At 34.5% G+C, this 19,108-nt stretch overlaps 1 protein-coding gene across 10 annotated transcripts in view; it reads right to left on the minus strand.

Moving 5' to 3' along the window:
• si:dkey-13n15.2 overlaps window positions 1-13,449 on the minus strand; it is a 32,115-nt gene extending 18,666 nt beyond the window's left edge. For 4 of the 10 annotated variants that reach the window (XR_012406802.1, XR_012406801.1, XM_003198620.4 and 1 more), the window contains exons 1-8: window positions 13,042-13,449; window positions 12,583-12,853; window positions 12,431-12,504; window positions 11,041-11,103; window positions 7,471-7,582; window positions 3,844-3,971; window positions 3,499-3,634; window positions 1,853-1,956 (exon numbers count right to left, since the gene is read on the minus strand). Coding sequence is in view for 6 of the 10 variants with exons in the window: in XM_003198620.4 (XP_003198668.1) it covers window positions 1,853-1,956; window positions 3,499-3,634; window positions 3,844-3,971; window positions 7,471-7,582; window positions 11,041-11,103; window positions 12,431-12,504; window positions 12,583-12,820 (855 nt within the window). In the remaining 4 variants the exon portion in view is untranslated. The remainder of the gene's footprint in view (window positions 1-1,852; window positions 1,957-3,498; window positions 3,635-3,843; window positions 3,972-7,470; window positions 7,583-11,040; window positions 11,104-12,430; window positions 12,505-12,582; window positions 12,854-13,041) is intronic. The other 6 variants (XR_012406803.1, XM_005165201.5, XM_073952085.1 and 3 more) reach the window with 2 other exon arrangements.
• Between the last annotated feature and the right edge of the window lie 5,659 nt (window positions 13,450-19,108).

The following is a 19,108-nucleotide window of genomic DNA, read 5'->3' on the forward strand; positions in this document are numbered from 1 at the left end:
ATGAACACACTGGTTTGTAGTGCAAGCAGTTTGACCTTTTACTGGTATTTGTTATCGCTAGCCATTTAACACATTCACAGAAAAGAGCTTAGTTACACATTGCAAAATAAGGTAGATTAACCATTACTTATGCTCCATTTACGCCTTGTATTAAGACACATTATGCTCAATCTAATCACAAAACAGGGCCTTAGATTGTTAGATCATGACTAGGCAGTAGTCAGCATTTAATATATTTTGGACATGAGGTTAAACAACTAGAATGTATAGTAACTGAAGAAGTGTTTGAGTCACATAGAAGAGTTAATCTGAATAAAAGATGATTAAAAAAAGCGTTCTGGATTCATATATTAAAATCACTCATGGAATGAATGAGGAATTAGACCTTTCTGTGTTTCTTTAATGGTTTGTTGTTTAGCTATAATATTGTGAATCATGGATTTTGAGCATGTAATGATACAATAATGCAATGAAAATGTTTTGGACTGTCAGTATTTCATCGCATTGGTGTAGACATAAGTGAAAGATGATAATCAATATGCTATTTTCCTGTGAAGTAATGCTTATAAAGATGAAGGTAAATACTTCTTGTGTGGTTAATTATTGTATACTGAAATGAAAATGAGATTGTTTTTAATTATTGATTGGCCGTCTAACTAATGAAGTAATGTGATTGACTGTGGGATAAAAGGGTGTTTTTTATGATTGAAGAATTTAAAATAAAAACTATACAAATTAATTATTTATCGAGTGTGAATCATGACCTTCTGAATAGGTCTTCATGACTGGGCCCACGTGAAATCTACGCCTGCAGAAAATTCTATTTATTTTACTTATGTAAATGAGTGTAAAACTAAATGTGTGTGTATATTTTTTTAATTTACAATTTAGAAATATAATATGTAATATGCAAATGTTTAGATGAGTTTTGTAGAATACAATTTGTAAAATAATATTTTTTTGTCTTTTGATGGATGTATTCTATGAGAGAGCTATAACTGGCTTCACATTTTAACCCTTAAGTAAAAGTTAAGTAAAAGTTAAGACATTTTTATTACTAATTTATGTGTAAGTCTTCAGCTTTCAAAATCTTTCTGCATAAATCCTGAGATTTTTTAGTAGAACAGAACAAAACAGAAATTCCTGCACATATATAGCAAAAACTGTAGAGATTCTGTCTAGCACTCTAGTCCAAGTCATGACTTAATAAACTCTCGTTGCTTTATATAATTTGCTCTATCTGAAATCATAATGTGACCACATTACCCCTATCCTGAGGGACCTGGATTGGCTGCCCATTCAATTGAAAACTGATTTTAAAGTTCTCTTACTGGTGTATAAATCTTTATATAATCTAGCCCCTAGATATCTTTCAGAGCTTTTTATACTCCCACTAGAAATGTAAAATCCAGTCATTGGAATCTTTTTGAACCTCATTCACTTTTAGACATTAAAAGCAGCTTGTTATGCTGCTAGAACATAAAAACACTCTTGTTTGTAGAGCAAGTAGTTTTACTATTTTCTGCTATTTATTATTCCTAGTCATTTTCCCAACTGAATTGGAAGTTATCTAAAACAATGGCAACAACGTGGGCATTTCCACATTGCAGAATTCTGCAGATATTTCTGTTTATAAACATTCATCTGTTATTTATCTTGGTTTTTAAATATTAATGTTTTATTTTTTTGCACTTTGGTCAGACGTGAGGCTGTTTTTATATGTGCCAAATAACTAAATAAATTTTATATTGAACTTTCAAACGCTGATGTGTACCATAGTAAACCACAATACAAAGAACATACGCAGCAGAAAAAATACAATGCTTAAAACAAATTTCACAGCTTTTCTTACCGTCTGTTTTTCCAGGATCTCATATGAGCCGAGACTGAGTTCAGGTTTTTTTCCCCAGTCGACACGGCGACCCTGATTGGTGGGCTGATAGGACTGCCATGGCACTGCAAGAAAAAAAAAGACAGTTAAGATGGCAACACATACAGTTGAAGTCTGAAATAATAGCCCTCCAGTTAAATTTTTATTCTTTCATATATTTTCCTCAATTTCTGTTTAAGGGAGAGAAGACTTTTTTTCTCAACACATTTCTAAACATAATAGTTTTAATAACTAATTTCTAATAATCAGTTTTTTTTTAATCTTTGCCATGATGACAGTACATAATATTTTACTAGATATTTTTCAAGATACTAGTATTCAGACTAAAGAGCTATTTAAAGGCTTAACTAGGTTAATTAGGTTAACTAGGCAAGTTAATCAAAAAATATATATTGCTTACGAGGGCTATTAATATTGTCACGAGTTGTGTCTATGTGTTGAGTTCATGTAGTTGTTGTGTCATGTGGAGTCCCATGTGTTTGTTCCATGTGCTTTTGTTTACGTCATGTGATTCCTTTATTCTGTTTTGCCACCATTTATTAATGTTTATTAGTTCACACACTGGTATGTATAAAGTTTAATCATGTCTTGTCTATTTTTACCCATGAGTGGGCCCACATGAAATCTGTGAGCACAGTAATCTGCTGATTTCAGCAGATTTTTAGCCCTTCATTGAGTCTATTTATCTGCTTGTGTAAACGTGTGTAAATTTATATTTATTCCGTTTTTAAATTAATTTCAGTAATATTATTGACAAATATGAAAATGTTCATATGATTTATGTACAATACAGTTTGTAAAGTAATATTTTCTGTCTTTTGTTAATATATTATATGATATAATTGCTTTGTTTACAAAATAAGTGGATCTAGATAAATTTGAAATGTAAACATTAAATAAAAGTTAAAATGGTATTATTTTTCATTTCATAAATAACACATATACATTTTTAGTTATGATACTTCCAAAATAATTCCACATAAATCTGCAATTTTTTTTACAAAATTCTCTGCAGAAATAGCAAAATATGTCTACAGATTCTGTTTGGCCCTAGTTATGAGTGTCATTAGTTCTTTGTCTGGTGTTCTTTTGTTACGACTCATTATCCAGCTAGCGTTTGATGTTCCAGTTCCTGTTGTGAGTGTTACTGTGTAAATAAATACATGTTTTGATAATTCCTGAGATCTGTGAAAATTTTTTTAATTGAATTTGTTCTAGCAAAAACAAAACAAAATGTCTTTTTCTAGAAGAAAAATATTATAGGAAATACTGTGAAAAACAAATCTTTCCTCTGTTAAACATAATTTGGGAAATATTGGAAAAAGAAAGGAAAAAAAATATTTTTTACTTTAACTGCACTGTGAAAAGCCTTAAAAAAGGAGCAAACACAATTCCTTGAATGCAACACAATTATTTTACATAAAAAAATCAGTAAACCCATTGATTAAACCTTTATAATTATGCGCATAGTTTGTTTGCTTAATAATTATAAGGCAACAAGTTAGCTTTTTTTAGGTAAAGTCAACTAATTGTTTTTTACAGTGTGTAAATACAGTACACAGCTTTACCCGAAAACTGAGAATGACTGTAAGCCAAACAAGACATACCTTCGGTGAGTTTGTCACAGAAAGGACAGTAGAATCTTTGCCCGCAGTCCTGCCAGCTCATAGCAGGGCTCATGAAGGCCCCGCAGTGAACACAGCCCTTAACACAATCTCCTGCCTCACACGCTGGCACATCACGCTGCGGAAAACATTCCCATAACACGTTTAAAAGAGGAGCTTATACTTAAATGGATCAAACAACACTGAGGATGATGTGAAGGTGACAAAATGACACTAACGTCACTAAACATCTTTGCAAACATATGAAAAACAAAGGTGAGATTTTCTTCAGGATATGCTTTTACATTTCGCACACCCTTAACTATATGCGCTCTACTTCTTTCATACTTCTCCTCTCGGAGGTCTGGCCAGCGGACACACGATTGCACCCAGCGGGAGATGACTCTTCTGGGCTGACGGAGCCTCCACGGGGAAGCTGTAGGTCGTGCAGCGGACATAACGTGGTGTGGCATTACCTGGGAAGCGCAGTAGAGAGCAAAGAAATAAAAAAGAGAGTATACATTGTGTTATGCAATATTATCATTTTATTGGTTAGCATGCTGGTAGATTATTTAACAGCACATCAACAGTGCATTGCTCTCTATCGATGACCATTAAATAGATAATTCACCCCAAAAGGAAAATTTACTGGCTCTAAAGCTTTATGAGTTTTTTCTACTGTTGAGAACAAAAGAGGATATTTTGAGAAAAGTTGAAAACCTGTAACCACTGACATCTATTGTATGAAAAACAAATACTGTGGGAGTCATTAGCCCCTTTCACACATACAGACCTTTCCGGAAAATTACCGGCAATTTTCCGGAAAGGTTGTATGTGCGAACAGGCCCTTTTTGAAAACACCGGTAAATTCGTTCTGGCTATTTTCCGGAAAGAGAAGTTGTAACATTACTGGTAATTTGCCGGAATGCTGCGCTGTGTGAATGCAGAAGGAAGATTGCCGTAATAAGCGCGTGCACGTCTAGAATGGGCTGACGTGAGACACCTGCTTTAGCCAATCAGAACAGTCAGAAGCATTTACGTGCGCGCGGTTTATGAGAATAAAAGCCTTTGAATATTTTTCCAGACACCTTTAGCTGCTAGATGTTAGTCAGATAATGTTTCTATGTTCCTTCTTAATGCTGTGTAAATAATTATCGATAAAATGTTTATGATAATCCGTTGTTTGTTTAACTTCAAGCTTTGCGTGTGCCCGTGAGCGCCCATAGCGCCAGCACACACGCATATCATGAACATCTCGACATGCGAAAGTGTTTCCCTATGTTTTCATTAGAGTTGTACTCAATACTGATCCATCCGAAGAGTTTGTAATGTAGTCAAATGTTTACAAACACAAGCGCAGCCGTTTAGAGGTCATTTCTGGTTAATGATGTCAGAATTTACCGGCATTTTGCGATGGATGTGTGAATGCTCTTTTCCGGAAAAATTCCGTAACGTCCTCGCCTGTGTGAACAGCGTTTTTTTGAATATACCGGTAAAGTAGTTCCGGAAATTTTCCGGATATTTACCGGTATCACTGTGTGAAAGGGGCTAATGGTTACAGGTTTTCTACTTTCTTCAAAATATTTTCTTTTGTGTTCAACAGAAGAAAGAAACTCACACAGGTTTGTGACTAGCGAAGGGAGAGTAAATGATGAGAGAATTTTTATTTTTTAGTGAACTATGCCTTTAAATACTGTAAGCTCATTCATTTATCTTCTTTTTGGCTTAGTCCCTTTATTAATCATGAGTCGTCACAGCGGAATGAACCGCCAACTTATCCAGCATATATTTTACGCAGCGCATGCCCTTCCAGCCGCAACCCAACTCTGGGAAACACGCATACACTCTTGCATTCAGACACATACACTACAGCCAATTTAGCTTATATTCACATCTTTGGACTGTGGGGGAAACCAGAGCACCCAGAGGAAACCTACGCGAACACAGGGAGAACATGCAAACTTCCCACAGAAATGCCAACTGACCCAGCCAGGACTTGAGCCAGCAACCTTCTTGCTGTGAGGTGATCATGCTACCCACTATGCCATTTTGATGCCCTACTTAAGGCAACATTTAAGAATTTGTATTCATTAATTATTTTACTGCCTGTGTGTGAACAGCATGTCGCAAAATATAAAAAAAGAATGTCTTATTTGAAAGCCTAGACCAGGGATGGGCAAACTTAATCCTGGAGGGCTGGTGTCCCTGCAGAGTTTTGTTCCAACACTAGTCAAACACACCTGAATAAACTAATCAGTGTCTTCAAGATCACTTGAACTCTATAGGGAGGTCTGTTTGAATAGGGTTGGAGCTAAACTATGCAGGACACTGGCCCTCCATGATCAAGTTTGCCCACACCTGGCCTAGACTCGTATGTACTCGAAAAATTTAGAGAATGTAATTTTTTTCTGTTTATGACACAAAAACTTGTCCATTGTGCAGAATAACGCTGAAAAAAGGAGCCATTTTATACAGTAATATAAATGTGGTTTTTAAAAAATATAAGCTATAATCTTACTATATTACCTAACCTGTCGACATGACACCGATAAACTACAGAGCTTATGCAAATAATTCCACATACACACTATTATTATATACTTTCTTAATTACCATTTTCTCATTACTGTCATCTTTCATGTATTTATTTTATTTTTCATTCATTTTCCTTTTGTTTAGTCCCTTATTTTTCATGGGGTTTCCACAGCAGAATGAACCGCCAACCATTCTTCCAGCATATGTTTTATGCACCAGATGCCCTTCCAGCCACAACCCAGTACTGTGAAATTTTTTACTATTTTTTTTAATTAATATAATTACTATAATTCATGAAATGAAATAAATTCTTAACATTTAGTGTTGTTTGCCCCTTTTAATATTTGCCCCCTCATTCTAGAATACTTTCAGTCTGAACTAAAAATATCTGAGCCCATCCCAAATTAATCATTTCGCTCTATCCTTTATAACAAACAACAGCAGGTCATTTCTCAATGCATGTGTTTTTAACATATTGGCATGTGGTATAGAGGAATAACTAAACTGTATTTTTATATTATCTTTACTTTTTACTCATTTTAATTTTTTTCATAAGGCATGTGATGCGCACCTCTTGGTCAGGTCACCCTTGTAAATGAGATCTTAATCTTAATTGTTTTTTTTTCTGGCTAAATAAAAAATCATATAATCCATCACTTTTAACTTTTTTCTTAAAAATTAATTAAATAAATAAATAAATAAATAAATAAATAAATAAATAAATAAATAAATAAATAAATAAATAAATAAATAAATAAATAAATAAACAAATAAATAAATAAATAAACGGATACATAAAAAATATCAAAGAGATATGTTTATAGGCCACCACCTGAAAGTGATAGTTTTGGTGATGGTACAGTTAGCCAAAAAGTGCCAAACTGTTTTTTTTTTATTATTATTATTATTAGTAGTACATAGTAATAGTAGTATTTAATTATAGTATTTTATTATTATTAAATTACTATATTACTACTATTACTAAATAACAATACAATATTTCACAAAAATAATTAAATTATTTAATATTTTTATTTAATAATATTCATTATAATACAAAAATCTTTCTAATTATTTAAATGACCGATTAATACTTTTAAAATAGCCTCATTAAAAAATAAACAGTAGTCTGTGCTTCTGTCAGCAGGACTCCACCATTAATGTGCTGCTGTATTTATGAGACTGAAAAACAGCATCTGTGTTTGAGATTATAATTAGGTCTGTTTATAAGAGAAACAGCTGTCAATTTTTCACTACCTTTGTGTCTCTGGCACCATCGCTGTTTGAAGTCAGTTAACGTCAAAATAATCTTCAACAACAGCACAACAAAAGCTGTCGCGATGAGATAAAGCAGGTGCATCGCATTTATGTTATATGCTCTTTTGTAAACGAGGTCAAAGGATAATGTTTCTAAATTAGTCTACAGTGACAGTGCAGTACCTCTGTCCTCCAGGGTGCACAAGGTTGAGGAAAGAGGAGGAACTGAAGATTTGGACTCTGAAGCAAACACTTTCCCTTCCCACTGCATCTTGTCCTCTTTAATCACCTGCACCTGCACATTTAGGAGAGACAGGATGCGGAAATTGAATGTTGCATAAATCCTAATGACTAATCAATAACATGAAACAATACTCTCAAAAGCATTATATTTATTGTTCGCTAATAATAACAGTTTTAACATGTAGATACACAGGATTTCATTATACCAGCAATCTTCGGTAAACATTGGTCGCTCTTCAATTTCGATCAAATTGATCACAATTTCAATAAACTATCAATGAAAATTTTATATCTGTGATATAATTTGTGAAATATTAATGTACAGTTGAAGTAAAAGGCTTTAATTGTGTCAGATATTATTAATTCTGCAAAAATATACAGAGTTTAGAGTGACCTAATTCTGAGAGGATTTTTATTTAGTACCTACTACAACAGTACTGTAGTAAAAACGTGTTTTACTATGTTTCTATGTGTGAAGACGACGAACAGAAAATATATATATGGTAATTCTAGACTAAAAGATTAAATAACTAGCAAATACACACAATACAAATGAATCCTTCTGTGAACTTTTGTAATGTGATTAAATGTTAATGAATCAGTCTATCAGTAGTTCTTATAAATATATATATTTTAGCTGACGAGGATCATTCATTTGCTTTGTGTCAAGCTCTAATGCAACTGGATTTTTGACCAGCGGATGTGTGCAAATTTGCAGTTTCTCTCAGAAGCTTTATATTTATTATTTACTATTAATAACAGTTTTTCTAGGCTTCTTTAAATCAGCAATCTTCTGTGACCATTGGTTCTGTAGCTCTCTATCACAATTACAATAAACTATCAATGTAAAATGAGTGAAAATATTAATGTACAGTTGCAGTAAAACGCTTAAATTGTGTCAGATATTATTACTTCTGCAAAAATATAAAGATTTTAGAGTGACCTGATTCTCTGATGGTTTTATATACTAGCTACTACAACAGTACAGTAGTAAAACATGTTTTACAATGTTTCTATGTGTGAAGACGAGTGGAGAATATAGAATACTAGACTACATGCAATAAAAATTATCATTCTGTGACCGTATATAATGTGATTAAAGGTAATGCCATCATAAATCTAATTTCTTTTAAATACATTTTAGCTGACAAGGATCATTCATTTGCTTTGTGTCAAACTTTAAAGCAATCATGGCCAGGTTTTTGACCAGCGATTGTGTGCAAATTTGCAATTTGTCTGTCATTAAAATGATGGCATCAACTTATGTTTTCGCAAAACAGATTACAAAGTTTGTTGTAGCTATAGAATACATTCATTCTTTTTTATGATAAAAGATTAAATGCTACTGTATGCACAGGTTACTTAGGTGTAGTAGGCTACTGTCTATAACTAACTTTAAAGGGGGCCTATTATGCATTGGATCAAACAATACTGTGTCATTATAGCCAGCCTCTAATGTCCTCTAAAAATGTGTTAATTAGTTCTATTTTTTATAATCAATTTTCATAAAAGCAATCTGCAGAACCACTTTGATTGACAATCCCACTTATTTTACATGTCATCAGAGGGGGAAAGCCACAACCATTACTAACAATCTCTCCCTCAATAGCATAAACAGCCCTAAGTGAGAAGCAGCCGACCATCGAAATTTCTCTCTATCTTGGCAGCCTATCTGCTCTCAGACCTCAAATACATACACTGTAACATATAAGCCTTTATAGACATATTAGTGTTCTTGTTTAAAGACATTGCAGTGCGTATTCAAACAACAAAATGTTTATTTTCACTTGAGACATGTTCAGCTGCTCTGTTGTAAAATGAAGTTGACTGCCCTCAGTCATTCAAAAGAAAAAGTATGCCTCCAAAAACAACTTGCACACTAACCCGATCATCACAGCTAGATTCTTAGCCCATATGCTTACTTTTAATCAACATGTGTAAGCACATTAGCATGCCTTCTGTCTGTTCACTGAATGTACAAGTGTGAAATGTGACAGGAACACATCTATACTGTCCATCCAGAACATTGGTGGAAAGTAATGAATACTTAAATTACTGTAACTGAGCAGTTTAGGAATTGTTCTGTGCTGTGAGTAGTTTTAAAAATGTGTACACATTAAGTGCTGTACAGGTACTTTTATTGTGCTATTTTTCTTCAACCTACAGTCATTACTTAGTTTAATTATTTTAGGTCTATGGTGATTAGCGAAGTGGTATTCAGTTCTGTCATTCTCGTCAAATCAAATCGTGCACAGAAAAATCCCATCAGACAGATCGACCTCGAGACATGGCCGCTTTTTAAAAACGGCACACAGCATGGAAGGATTAAAAGTGCCCAAGAGGATGCAAAACCATTACACACAATAACCAAGAAACTGTTTACACTGTATGTCACTGCTGAGAAGATAAAGGATGCCTATTGTATGATGATTGAAATCACCAAATGGCCTTTAACAAAAATTTAATTGCACTACAGAATGTTTCGTTTTCAAACACATGCACACATTCCATGTATTTCACAAGTGCTGCATGAGCCTGGTTTGCGGCTCCAGCTGCTGGACACTGGCCCACATGGAATCTGTGCATGCAGAATTTCGCAGATTTTTAGCCCATCATTAATTCTGTTTATTTACTTGAGTAAATGTTTGTAAAACTAAATTTATTCAGTTTTTAAATTAATTACAGTAATATTATTGACTAATATGAAAATTTCATTTGATTTATGTAAAATGCAGTGTGTAAAGTAATATTTTCGTCTTTTAGTAGATATATTATATGAGACTTGCTTTGTCCAAATACTTGTTTTGTCACCAAATAAAGTGAATCTAATTAGATTTGCATTTTAAACATTAAATAAAAGTTAAAAAGGTATTACTTTTTTATTTCACATATTAAGGTTTTAGTTATGATACTCCAAAAATAATTCCGCAGAAATCCACAGTTTTTACCAAAATTCTCAGCAGAAATAGCAAAAAACGTCCGCAGATTCCGTCTGGCCCTACTTATAGCTTCTTAGTCCGGGCTCAATGTGCATGAACTAAGAATTAGCATTTCGTCACAGGTAGTTTTTTGCCCCTTATGTTACACTGATTTCGCTCTGCATGTAAACGCAAAACCTGTCGTGTGTTATAAGTCCATATATTAATGTAATGTAATGTAGTGTGATTCTCACATTAACTTCATCTCACAATTTCAATTTATAGTCCATGAATGGGAAATAACTTAATTTGGACTTACAAATACACTTATATAGATAATAAAATAAATTCAAGCTACTTTTTTTATTTGCAGGCTATGTAATGTTATGCTGTGTAGTATATCACATTGTAATACTCACTACTTAAACCACTTGAGTACTTTTAGATGCTAAACTTACTTTGAGTAGTTTCCTGGATATTTGCAACACATATGCATCTTGAGTATGTTTTTTAGCACACTTTACACCACTAAATCAGACGATAGAAGCCTTACTAAATAATAGCAGATAGAAGATAGAATAGAAGATTTTACCACACTAGGAAGAAGCTGAGGATCCAGGCCATACCGGGACTCTAATTTAGACACTGGGCTCGTCTGACAAAACACAAGAAAATAAAATGATTCTTGGGTAAATTCAATTCATGTGAGACTCATTGTTTCTGTAAAAGAAGAGAATGAGACAATTAAAACAGAGGGCAAATTTAACGCTTCACTTTTTCTAACTACACACAAGCTGACAAATAACGTCACTTTTTCAGCATTTGCTCATTAAATTTCTTTCACTGTCTGTGAAAAATGTTAACGTGAAACCTTTTTTTGTGATTTTTTCGAATTTTCTAAACTTCCATATCTAATGGAATTGTGATATTTTTAATACTAATCTAATGTTAAGATGTTTTTAACCACTAAATAATAGTAAAGGTTATCCACAATCACAAATGCTGGCAGCAGGGTTATTACAGTGCTCAGCATATATTAGTACACCCCCCACAAATCTATCTTTTAAACTCATATTTTTAATAGGAAGCTATACAATATTATATTTGAGCATATATATTAAATTAGTCATTACTGAAGCCAAATCTAGAGCTTATCTAACAAAATAGCTTACAATAGCAGTCCAAAAATTAGTAAACAGAGATAAATTATATACAAAAAAAAAAAAAGTTAAAATCAAGCAAAAACGGAAAAATTTACTTGAAATTTTGTAGGTTGTAAATTGTTTTTGTAATACTTGCTTGAATTTAATTGTATTATCTTTTAATTTCTAAATATGTTTGATGACTAAAATATTGTTTTAATAAATATATCTGTTAAAAAATCTGTTCTGTTTAAATGCACCAATATATATTACCTATTTAACTATGAAATGGAGGAAAATATTCATTTTCAAAATGGGGTTTACTCAATTATGCTGAGTACTGTATATAAAATGAAAATAAAACAATATATATTGAAATTATTAGCACTACAATAATTTTTGATTTTCCTAAACTTCAATTTTTAATGAAAGTTTGATGTGTTTAATACTAACCATATGTTATTATGCTTTTAATCACTAAATAATATTAAGGTTATCCAGAATCAAAAATGCCGGTGGCAGGGTTATTATAGTTATCTAAAATGCAAAAATAAAACTTTATATATCCAAATTATATGCACTATTTTAATTGCTTAAATTGTTGGTAATTTAATAAAATTAATATAATATAATATGATATAATATAATATGATATAAATATTATTTAAATAATATTGATATATAACTTTGAATAACAAAGTTATTCAACTTAAATAACAAATAATAATAATAACAATAAACAAAATTTATTTATTGACAATAAATAAATAAATAAATAAATAAATAAATAAATAAATAAATAAATAAATAATAAAAAATCCCCAACACTCTCATGCTCACTGGTAATGAGTAGCTTTTCTGTGGCATCCCTTGAGCTGACATGTTTGTGATCTCAGGAACAGCTCTAAATGCATCTGTAAAAAAAAAAAAACAGTATCATGTTTGATTTTTTCCATCACATATGGAAATTCCCCATAGCTCATGTTGCTTACCTGGGTGTGATTGCTGTGACGGGTCCCAGTACAGTGACGGTGGACGTGGTACAGTCATGTGGTTCACTGTGGTCACACTGAATGCTGCTCTCTGCTGATCCGGGGTCAGGTTTGGATAGTGATGTGGAGGAGCTGGACAGCTTAAAGAAGGCATGGCTGGGTTCCTGTAGTGGCTCTGTTCGGCCCATGTCTCCTGTGGTGGCTGCGAATGGCTCTGGTTTACTGCAGGAACCTCCATTTTATGACCAATTCAATCTAAAGTTAACGTTACCTGTATAACCAAAGACAACATAAGAGAGCAAAATCATTCTGCTTCATGTTCTAAACAGAAATAAAATCCTATAATAAGCACTAAACACAGCCTGAATGTCATGATGTAGCTGTAGTATGTCTCTAAAGGTTATTTAACGTCACTGACAAATATTTCAGATTATAATTGTAGAAATTCGGCATATTTACATATCTATCATACTGGCAGCAGCAGTGATGATCAGCTGATTGTCCGCATCACACCGTTATAAACGCGCTCCTGGGTTTGCTATTTTCAAACATATTTATTTGATCCACGGCACTTAGAAAATTAAACTTTACCGTGTGACGCCTCATGTTTGGTTATTTCAGCACAGGTCGTCCTGTCATTGAGAGAAATATTAGATTTCAGTACGGAAATACGGGTACTGATGCAGAAAACGGTCGCCCGGGTTACCGTCCAGCCAACGCTGTTTCAGTCTTCGGTTTCGTCACTGCTTTGATAAGAGAAAATACGTAAAATATAACAAATAAAGCGTTTCAATCATTTAAAATCCATGTTTTATGTCCTAAGAGAAAACGGAAATGAGCGCACAATATCTCACACAAATTGTAGTTGTAATAACTTTGTTACTACCTAAAGATGGCAGCACTGCGACACTAAATACCAATGTGAACTTCCGCTGGGACAGTGGCAAATAGGGAAATTATGGTTTAGTCTTTAAGTTATATTGCGTAAAATGTGTATTCATTCTTATATGAAATACAGGACAGAACACATCGTGGGTTAAGCTAACACAACATAATCAATAGGCTGATTATATTTCGCAAAAACATTTTTCTCAGTATTTTCCCTTTTGACTCACCACTATACAGTAAGCTAACATGCAAACACTTTGGGCGAATTTCTGTTTTGAATTGTGAACATTGTTACTGAATGTTATAAAAATGTTTTGTGTTTCCAAAATATATTATATTACATTCTAAAAATGGATAAGGGACCCTTTTAAAGTTATTATCTGTTCTATGGTTTGCCTTAATAAGAATGTGTTTTGAGTAAAATGTTAACTTTTATTTGATAGACTACTTATAATGTATATTTTATATTTCAAATAGTCTAAGAATACTAGCACTAAGAATACTAAGCCTAAGAATACTAACCACCCCCCTCCACACAGCATTCTGGTAAGGTATGTTTTGATGCCATTACACTGGTTTATGCTGGTTATTAATGCTCCCAATGCTGGTTCTTGCTAGTCCCAATGCTGGGCAAATAAGATTTTATTTGATAAATTAATTTTAATTTCGGCATAGTTCTTTTATTAATCTGGGGTCGCCACAGCGTAATGAACTGCCAACTTATCCAGCATATGTTTTATGCAGTGCATGCCCTTCCAGCTGTAGCCCATCTCCCACACACTCATACACTATGGACAATTTAGCTTACCCAATTCACCTGTACCGCATGTCTTTGGACTGTGGGGGAAAACGGAGCACCCAGAGGAAACCCACACGAACGCGGGGAGAACAGAAATGCCAACTGAGCCAGCTAAGGCTCGAACCAGCGACCTTCTTGCTGTGAGGCAACAGCACTACCTACTGCGCCACCGCGTCACCTCAATTAAGATAGCTGCAGCTTAGTATCAATCTATTTATTTATCTGTCTGTCCGTCCGTCCAGCAATAAATCCGTCTATCTATCTATCTATCTATCTATCTATCTATCTATCTATCTATCTATCTATCTATCTATCTATCTATCTATCTATCTATCTATCTATCTATCTATCTATCTATCTATCTATCTATCTATCTATCTATCTATCTATCAAAAACACACTTACATCTGAGGTTATTATTTGCATATAGGTCACCTATTTATATAGTGCCTGATTATAGTTAGCACAAACACTTGTCTGAAACAAGACTGTAGGTGGAGGTGTTAGTAAATATTTCATCTCCTCTTCTGCATGCCCTCAGTCCACTGATGTAACATTCATGAGGTCAAGAGGGCCGAAGGCTATACACTCCACATCTTGCCTGCTAAACACATTCACATATTCACATGCACACACACACTCACACACACACACACAACACCAAGCAGAAATATACTTTTTACAGTGAGCTGGTCTTATATTTAAACCTTTGGCTAATAAGAGTCCTGAGTTGTGTTTATGCTGTGTAATTATACGCTCGGTGCCCAACATTAAAGCCTGGCTGAACACACACTCTTTAGGCCCCTAGAAGAGTGACCGGCCTGGTCCTTGTCGTTTTATTACAGCACTTAACCTTCCACCTGCTATTAGAGGACGCATCTCTCTGAGTGAAGCTATTGACTCTGGCTGTCTTCACACACTCATAGACTAGAAGAGGAGGAGGACTTTGGTGTAAATGCCACATGATTTACTACCATTGTAAAAGTAAATGGCATACAGTAATACCTTGGCCATTACTCCCGTGAATCTTTACAACAATAAATTTTTGTTGTATACTATAAGCCATTTCCTTAAAAGGAACTGGAGCAATCAAGGTACCTGCATACTCGTAACTCTCTTCCTCTACTCATCATCTTATGGATTTTATATTAGCACTAAAATCATTTTGTTGCTACAAAAAATATATCAGGTATGACCTGGTCAGTCTAATGATCACCCTCTACAAACTTGAGACTTGAGCACTCACTTTATCTTGGTTATGTTTTTTACATAGGCACTTACCTTCTAAGACAACAGTCTTAGTAATAATAATAATAATAATAATAATAATTCCTCACATTTATACAGCGCTTTTCTGCCACTCAAAGCACTTAACACATATTTTTTGGGGGGATCTCCTTATCCACCACCAGTGTGCAGCATCCACTTGGATGACACGACAGCAGCCATATTGCGCCAGACCGCACACCACACACCAGCTGACTATTGGAGAGGAGACAGAGTGATGAAGCCAGTTATGATATGGGGATGGTTATGATGGAAAGAGGCCAGTGGGCAAATGTGGTCAGAATAGCAAGGTTAAACCCCCATCTCCTACTCTTTTTCAAGCAAATTATAATGACAACACAGAATCAGGACCTCAGTTTAACGTCTCACCTGAAAGACGGCGCTCACTGAGCAGTATAGCATCCCCATCGATATACTGGGATGTTAGGACCCACACAGACCACAGGTGGAGCACCCCCTGCTGGTCTCACTAACTGTACTTCTGGCGGCAGCAACTTAGTTTTTCCATGTGGTCTCCTATTCAGGTATTGACCAGGTGCAGCCCTGCTTAGCTTTAGTGGGTGACCATGTGAGAATTGCAGAGAGCTAGCTGCCCGCATCCTTATGATGCAGGGATTTTATCTGCTGGTAATAATAATGAAGAACATAAATACTGCATAGCACATTTAAATTTCGGAGAATACTTTATTTTAATTGCATGGATTTTTTTTTTTAAATATGTTTTCAAGACTGAAAACAATGATGTTTTCAATGAATTTTCAATGAATTATAATCAGACTTTCTCATGATTTGTATCAGTCATGAATGATTATTTTTTACTTTGTTTTTACAAATTTTGCAGTTAATCCAATAATATAATCCAATTATAGCCTAAAAAAATATTTGCACAATTGTGTAAATGCTGTAAACTTAAATTAAACCATAAATTAAGAGATTTGAAGGAGAAATAGTGACTCGGCGGTGCAGTGGGTAGGGCTGTCGCCTCACAGCAAGAAAGTCGTCTGGGTCAGTTGGCATTTCTGTATGGAGTTTGCATGTTCTCCCTGTGTTGGCGTGGGTTTTTTCTGAGTGCTCCGGTTTCCCCCACAAGTCGAAAGACATTCGGTACAGGTGAATTGGGTAAGCTAAATTGTCTGTTGTGTATGTGTGTGAATGGGAGTGTATGGGTGTTTCCCAGTGATGAGTCGCAGCTGGAGGGGCATCTGCTGCATAAAACATGTGCTGAATAAGTTAGTGGTTCATTCCCCTGTGGTGACGCCAAATTAATAAATGTGCTAAGCTGAAAAGAAAATGATTGAATGAAAGAGAAATATTTCAATACAAAACCATACAACAAAATTATAATTAATTAGAATGAAATAATGAATAGTTATAAAGAAAGCTAAAACTAAATTTTATGTATAAAATAAATTATTTATTGTTTTATTTATAAAATTGGAATTTATATATATTCTAGTACTTTAATGTCATAATTATCATTACCAATCCAAATTTTTATGAAAATATGAAACTGTTTTTTTGCAGTTGGAGGCATTTGAATTAAAGACCTAAATGAGGCACACAATTAAAGTATGTGCATTTAATTTTTAAGTTATTTTGATCTACTTTAAATAACCGATTGTCAGGAAACACTTCTCAGCCCAACATAATCCACTAAAACAAGGAAGGCAGAATTATTGTACTGTATGTATCTTTCCTTTTCAGCAATACGCATTGTTTTGAAAATGCGTTAGTTACAGTATATTCCTGCCATTTGTATAATTCTTACAAATTAAAAAGAAAAAAGATGAATAGAGAACAATGAAAGCCACTTCACATAAGACCATTATGGTAAATCTCCCAAATGTACCTGAATAATTCAGTAGTGTGCGTTTAGGTGCAATGGGAGCTCTAAACAAAGGCCATCACACATTTCCTGCAGAAACACCACACAATCCTGAGGCTGCTTTTTGGGATGAAAGTGTTTGTATGGCACTTTTTTGCTGCATTAACTATGAATTGAAGTGATTAGGCCTTTATAAAATGATTTAAGTGCCTGGATCTCTCATGCACTAAGAAGCCTCTTCACAATTAGTGTCAAGGAGGTCTTTTTGTGGAGGATGGTTGTGAAGGATGTGCAGGTTGAGATGTCATGGAATGTTGAGATATATTGCTACTCAAAGGTTAAAAATGTTTTATAAAGACTCTCAGATCCTCAGCAGAGCACTAAGTGGTTCAAAAATAGAACAATATTTTATAATATTTTACATTTTATCATTAGCTATTATTAGCACAACATAAATAATTTTCCTGGGTCACCCGCTTCAAATGATATAACTCGATTGAATGGGCATTATTAGCAGTTATCAGCTGATAGATACTGTATGGGAAAGAAGGCTGTTATCATCCATGCACATGAAATGATCCAGATCTGTTTTTACATTAATGTGACGGTTGGGTTTAGGGTAGGGGTAGACGTTAATGAAATACCATTAATGGGAAATTTTATGAATAATTGTAGTTCACATATGGCTGCGGCCGGAAGTTATCTACAGATATGGCCACTGAGAAAGCTCATTTCTTGTAGTGCTACAATTTGTCACGCGCAGCTGATTAACCATGTGGATGGACGACAACAGCCTTCTGAGCCTATCACTAGGCACAGAAGGCCCCTACTGGCCCATATCTATCAGCTGATAACCACCAATAATGCCCATGTAATCGAGTGATAACATCCGAATCAGCTCTCTGGGTTCATTGGAATTATGTGCCTCTAAATTATTTAATTCATTCATTTTATTTTCGTCTTAGTCCCTTTATTAATCTTGGGTCGCCACAGCGGATTGAACCGTCAACTTAACCAGCACATTTTTACGCAGCAGATGCCCTTCCAGCTGCAACCCATCTCTGGGAAACATCCACACACACTCATTCACTCTCATAAACTGCGGACAATTTAGCCTACCCAATTCACCTGTCCCATATGTCTTTGGACTGTGGGGGAAACCGGAGCACCAGGAGGAAACTCACACGAACGCAGAAAGAACATGCAAACTCCAGAGCACCAGGAGAAAACCCACGCGAACGCAGGAAGAACATGCAAACTCCACACAGCAACGCAAACTGACCCAGCCGAGGCTCGAACCAGCGACCTTCTTAATGTAAGGCGACAGCACTACCCCCTGCATCACCTATTAATTATTTTAAAACGTAAATTACATTTATAAATATGCTCTGGATACATTTTGTCGCATGTTTCACATGACAAATCTTCTAGAGGGCACTGACTACTAGGGTTGGACGATTTACCGGTACTATGGTAGTATCACGATACTATAATAGCCTCATGATCCTATGGCTTCAAAATATTTCCGGTGCCACTGCAGTTTGTAAACGGTAGTATCATCATTAATGGTTTATCTACAATAGACAATGTTGCAAGTGAAAAAAAAAATCACTAAAAGTTCAAGGGCACATCTGAATTAGTTCATTTCCATTCCTGTTAATATGATTTAGTAGCTTCAACAACCACGACAATCTTTTTAAAAGAACGACTCAAAGTGAAATGTTTAA

Source organism: Danio rerio, chromosome 5, assembly GCF_049306965.1.
Source record: "Danio rerio strain Tuebingen ecotype United States chromosome 5, GRCz12tu, whole genome shotgun sequence".
NCBI classification, from domain to species: Eukaryota; Metazoa; Chordata; class Actinopteri; order Cypriniformes; family Danionidae; genus Danio; species Danio rerio.